At 46.7% G+C, this 6,010-nt stretch overlaps 1 protein-coding gene across 2 annotated transcripts in view; it reads left to right on the top strand.

Moving 5' to 3' along the window:
• The window catches only part of LOC144147097 (E3 ubiquitin-protein ligase MIB2-like), an 82,938-nt gene extending 78,601 nt beyond the window's left edge, over positions 1-4,337 (top strand). Inside the window, exons 15-18 of one of the 2 annotated variants that reach the window (XM_077679156.1) lie at positions 2,451-2,525; positions 2,625-2,699; positions 2,762-2,935; positions 3,634-4,336. In XM_077679156.1, the coding sequence (XP_077535282.1) occupies positions 2,451-2,525; positions 2,625-2,699; positions 2,762-2,935; positions 3,634-3,874 (565 nt within the window). In that variant the 3' untranslated portion in view covers positions 3,875-4,336. Of the gene's footprint in view, positions 1-2,450; positions 2,526-2,624; positions 2,700-2,761; positions 2,936-3,633 lie in introns of both variants that reach the window. The other variant, XM_077679157.1, reaches the window with a different exon arrangement.
• Positions 4,338-6,010: the final 1,673 nt, after the last annotated feature.

Here is a 6,010-nt window from a genome sequence, read left to right on the forward strand (position 1 = left end):
GTTGCCCACTGTACATTGACTAAATGGCTTATGCTTGTTTTGCACCTGTATATGCTGTTTTACTTACGACCTATGACCTGATGCACTGACACCATATTATGATTGCCATTAACGGAGCTGCTTTTTTTTAAGGTACAACAAACGGACTATTAGAACAAAATATTCTCACAGTTTTACGTTATTCTAATTTCTCATTCTGGCACGTATATGCAAGAAGCTCAAAAACCAAGTGCCAAGTTTAGTCATTTCAACTTGACCAACGTAAGCCACAACGCGCAGATGTCTTGCCCGAACAACTGTCGCTTTTTGTAGGACTTTTATTTCGTCGAAACTCAGCGGGTACCGTTCACACTCAATGTCTAACAAGTCAAGGCAAAGGGCCTGGCCTCAGTGAATTCTTTTCGAAAACTCTGACTACAATTTACCGCATGATTTAAATGGTACTACAGTGCAGATCAGCTTCTTGATTTAGATTATATTTAGCGTTTCGTTGTGCAGATCTGAAATTTCTTGTACCATCCACATGCACTGTTAGAGGTGGGTGCTGCCACGACTGGTACATTATGATTGGTTTTGTTTTGTTACCAGCGCGTGAGCGCTAGTTGTCTTTACCTACCTATATTTCAACCACAACTTCCATTTCCTCCCTTTCTTGCATGCCGCGTCGGGCAGCCTGTTCGACAGGGAAGGGGTACCATAGATTCTATGGCACTTATTCACGGACAGTGACTAACTAAAGCTTGACTAAACTTGGTAGTCCTGACTACTTGATTGATTGATTGATTGTAGGGTTTAACGCGCCGACGGAACGCAGGCGATGAGGCGCGCCGTAGTGGAGGGCTCCGGATTAATTTTGACCACCTGGGGATCTTTAACGTGCGCCGAAATCTCGAACACACGGGCGTTTTTCGCTTTTCGCCTCCATCAGAAAAGCGGCCGCCGCGGCCGGGAAACGAACCCGCGACTTCGTACTCAGTCCTGACTACTTAATCAAGGCTTATGTAAGTCAGCGGTCACTAGGCCCTGACAAACCGAAACGGTATTCAAGTCAACAACCAAGTTTGTTGACTAAGTAGTCAAGCGGTAGTCGCGACTGTTACGTATACAGCCAACGCTGCACATGCGCCTTAGAGATTTTCCCTTAGCAAAGGGACTGCGGCTGCGGCTGTGGCTGCGGCTAAATTACGGCCGCCGCCCGGCCTTTTTTTAATTTGGTTTCGCTACCCGCCCTATCGTCTGCTTCCCCGCTGTTTATCCGCGCGTTTCTCGGTCGTCTGCACAACGCTTCCCATTTGTTTACAATATACGCGTCTCCTATTTTGATTGATTGATTGATTGTAGGATTTAACGCGCCAACGCAACGCAGGCGATGAGGCGCGGTAGTGGGAGGCTCCGGAATAATTTTGACCACCTGGGTATCTTTAACGTGTGCCGAAATCCTGTGCACATGGGCGTTTTTCTTTTCGCCTCCATCAGAAAAGCGGCCGCCGTGGCCGAAAATGTAACCCGCGACCTCGGGCTCAGCGGCGCAACGCCTTAGCCACTGAGGCCTCTCCGACTTTACCGTTCATATTAGCAATATACTTTCATTTTAAGCCTTTTTTATGTTTAAGCTAGCGTATAAGGTTTGCTTCGTGTTTGTTTTGGTTTTTATTTTTTGGGTGTTTTTTCTGTCGTCTGCGCAGGCGTTTTTCGATCGTCTGCAGTTTATGTTTTGGCTAGTTTTGGTCGCGTGTGACAGGACAGATTCCTCGGTGCGTCAACTGCGTTGGTGTTGTGTGAGCCGCATAACTGAACCCATTTTTGTTCGTTTACTGTTCTTTGTGCATGTGGCAATTCTCTAATGGCACCGCAGAAAAAAAGAGGCCACGGAGCGAGAACTGGGAGGAACGCGAACGTCTTGCGCTGTTAGACGCCATTCTTCCCAAAGTTTCAGTTTTACAATACCAGTATAACGACCATGCTGTCAACTCCAGAAAAAAAAGAAGCTGGCAGCTTGTTTACCAGGAATTTTGCGCTCCTTTGCCAGCGAAGGACCGCGACCTGACTCGTATGAAGGATCAGGGCGCAGGATGAAAGTCACGGCAAAAAAACAAATGGCGGCAATATTGGGCCGCCCGTTCTTCCAATGGGGGATGTCCACCTCCAAAACACCCCTCTGCAGCGGATACTGGCACCTAGGATGCCTTGCCGGCACAATTTGAACGCGACACCAGCTCGTGGGACGACGACCGTGTGCTAGATACAGACGGGCAAATATTGCATCTACGCAGGTTTCATCTGTGTTAGTGCCGCGTAAAAAGCAAGAACTTATTTGAACGTGTAAAAGTGACAATAAGTGGGCTTATAAATTTTGACTTCCTGAATTCAGTGTTTTTGCAGCGGAGTTCTCTGGCATAGCGATACTAGAATCACCTTTGCTTAACCTGCACTGTTCCGAAACTATGCAGGCCGGCCGCGAGCCAGCAGCGTGTGGCCACTTCTACCAGGAGAATATTCAAAGAAATCACCGGGAATATGTCAAGGTGACGTAAACCGGCGCGATGCCAGTACCCAGATTCTACTTTTCTGCGCGCAGTGTTTATTTACCTTAACACCGTTTGTCTGGCACAAATTTGTTTCAGCGGGGACGAGGACTTGCTCTGCAATCCATTCGCTGCAAGTTCGAGTTTTCTGCAGCCTACACATGATCGCGAAAGGTAGCCAGATACCAGTGGCCAGATTATACGCAGGCCGAACAATAAACTTCGCTTTCATGCAGCACACGGAACAGCTTCGTGGTCGGGCCAGCAGAAGGAGAAGCCTCTGAAGACAGTGGAACTCAGCGTGCAATCACAGGCACCCACGAAGGAGGGCAAGAGTTGAACCCACTCGCAGCCTCCTCAGCCACACCAGCCGCCTGCGATGGCGTGGCGTCAAGCAGCCCTCGAAATGGGTAATTTCAATCCTATCCCCGATCAATTGTATCTGTCCTATATCAAATTATATTGGAGGGTACCCTGCAGTAATCAAAATATCGCTCTCGCATTTCGTACGAAACACGCTTTCAGAAGCATAGAATTGCGAGTTTGTTATTAAGCGAGTGATCTTGCAAAGTGATTGCTTCAGGAAGTAGGGCAAGTTGGGGGCAAGAACAGAGAAGAGCAAATACGCCTGGTAACTACAAAAAATTCAGAAGTATGCTCACAAAATGAAATCTTGAAAAGCGATGTAGAGGCAAATCATTACGACATGTATGGTGAAAATTCCTATAAACATGCACTGCCGCTAAAAATAGCGGGAACTATATTCCTTACCCCGTGTGCACAACAACAACGCCTGTTTATCAACTTTCATATAACGATGGATACGCTCTGAATTCCTCTTTTGAGGATTGTTGTTCTTAGTGATGCGGTTCTGGCAGGCGCGCCAACTTCGAAATCTGCAGCGCGGCAATAAAAATTTAACGTATCTCGTACAACGAAACCCACCTTACGTTATTACTGTTTCCAATCATTTTATGGCCCATATAACGTAGTGTTACTCTAGCAGATCTACCAGAAAGACTCCGACGAGTTCAGCAACGTAAAGCACCACCGCCACTCGTTTTTTGTACAACTTTTTATTGGATCCCCACTCAAACATTTCTTCCAGGCCCCAAGGGACTCCGAGGTCAGCGCAGTCCACGATGGTAGCCGAGTGCTACGAAAACAGACTGCGTATGCAGATGGCGTACGAGCGACAGCAGCACGAACTGCAAGTCAAGCTCCAGGAGCGCCAACTGGAGCAGGAGGACACCAAGCGAAGGCGCCTGGACGAGGAGCATGAAATGAAGATGGCCATTTTGAAGCAAGAGCTCAAGTACTGGGAGAAGAAAAACAGTGGCATCTTGTAGTTACCGCTAAAGTCAGTTACCCACTCCTCCCTTAACATAAAGTAACCTGTCCTTTGGACCTTTATACTTGTTTGGTTTATTTGTATTTTTTTCATTATTATTCTCTCTCAACTCTATTAAAGATGTGCTACACCAGAGAAGAAATTGTCCATTTCGCTTTCGCTTATTTCTACCTGCCATCCTAAAAATAAGGAGAAAATCTTAGTGAGTTGCTGATCTTTTAATTGTGGCTAGCCCTCAAATGATAATGATTCTGGAAAAAATAAAAGTTTACAGCTTTCTTGAACAATGACAGTGTCCGGAGGCTGTAGTAGAACATAGGCTGTGCATCTTTAATTAGTTTGCATGATAGCGTTCATTCATCGCAAAATGGTATCGCTGCACAATGTATAGAATATAGGACAGAGTAGCATTGTGGGAAAACGACGTTTGAAGCATAATGGCCACGCTACCAGCCGCGAAGTTGTTCCGTATGTATAGCGCCCTGAGCGCTGCTGCACTCGGGTAGTCTGCAGACACATCGAAGCTGCCGTAGTCGTTGCCGCTTCCTCCTGGTGCCTGGCTAACATCCAGCTCCTCGTTGGAGTCCTCCGAACTATCATAGTCATCTTAAAAGGAACAAAACGAATTATCACAGGCTCATTTTGTTACTAGTGAACAAACAGCTTAATTTTTGCCTTACCGTTCTGCAATTTGGCGATGTTATGTAGAATGTACGTTGCTACGGTCACAGCCTTGGATGTTCCAAGGCAAACCTCCATTTTCTTGATCAGACATCGGAACCGCTTCTTCAGCTGCCCATTCATGCGTTCTATGGCGTTTCGGGTGGCCATATGCGCCCTGTTGTACGCATCTTCGGGGGTGCGCGCCTGGTCTGAAAGCATGGGGGTGAGAAGGTGCTGGCTGCAGGCGTACCCGTTGTCGCCCAGGAGAACACCGTTCACTTCCTGCAAGGCAGTTCACCGGATTATTATTCCAATGAAATGTGCTTCACATGCACAGGGTGAATCTGGCTAGAACGTCCCATAAACTACGCAATGAAAGCTATTTAGTGGAGGTGCGCGCTGAATGAAAACAATACGTTATAACCCAGCACAGATTATATTCGTAGTTTTTGTGCGACTCAAAGGACGCAAGTAAGCAATTTGATTATTCGGAGGAGAAGAGGGGGAGCGAAAAGGCTCAAAAGTGAAGCCCACTGGTGCTATGGGGATGGGGGCATAAATCAAACCTGGAACGCGGGAACAGCACGTAACATTTAAAAGAGAACAATAAAAAATGCACATGACTGTTGCGAGCGCTGGCATGTGTCCACCGTGCGAAAGGAGGGAAAAGTTAAGCAAGGGGCACTGCAGCAGCGACGACAGGGAAAGGGGAAAAAGAGGGGAATAGAAAGGTTGGGGCAGGGGTCTCAACCAGCGACGAAGGGGAGGGGATGGTGGACCGCTCGGGAGGGGAGCGGGGAAATGTTTGACGGGGCGCTAGCTACCGCAAGAACTGCTGCTAGCCACGGCGAGCTAGAAATAGATAGAAAGGTCGCCATCGGTAAGCACATATGTTTCCCAATCTTTCAAATTTCTTTGAAACGAACGACGAGAGAACACCGAACAAGGGGATCCGAACTTATAAACCAACGAACATTTGAGGAGAGGGAGGACATTTTATGCTTTGCGATTGCCGGGTATGAGAACGTATCTGCCGTTTACCCTTTTGTAGAAACCTGCGTTAAACACTTTAATGTTCGAACATTACTTAATTGTATGTTTTAGCGAAATTTTTTAAAATAAAGAAAACGTGTTTGTAGCTGATGGCTTCCGGCGCTATCAACTTGCCACTGCCCTCCTGCATGTATCTTCTGAACTATCATTTAAATCGATAACCAATCTTTTGCACAGTCTCAGGGCATGTCCGAAACCGAATTGTCCATCGGAAACGAAAACAATTTTGGTGTGTATTATACATTGGGCGCATACAAACATTCTAAATTGATGATGGTGTTCGGGTTTTTATGGCGCAAGGCCAACTACGCGCAAAGAGCGCCAAGGAAAGTGGTTTTATGAGGACGAAGTGATGGTAAGTGTAAAACATTTAACTGAAATGTACGTGAAATGACATAAAAGGCCATGAAGATGACTG

The sequence above is a fragment of the Haemaphysalis longicornis genome, unplaced genomic scaffold, assembly GCF_048455015.1.
Source record: "Haemaphysalis longicornis isolate Haplotype H1 unplaced genomic scaffold, Haemaphysalis longicornis Haplotype H1 scaffold_7, whole genome shotgun sequence".
In the NCBI taxonomy this organism is placed as follows: Eukaryota; Metazoa; Arthropoda; class Arachnida; order Ixodida; family Ixodidae; genus Haemaphysalis; species Haemaphysalis longicornis.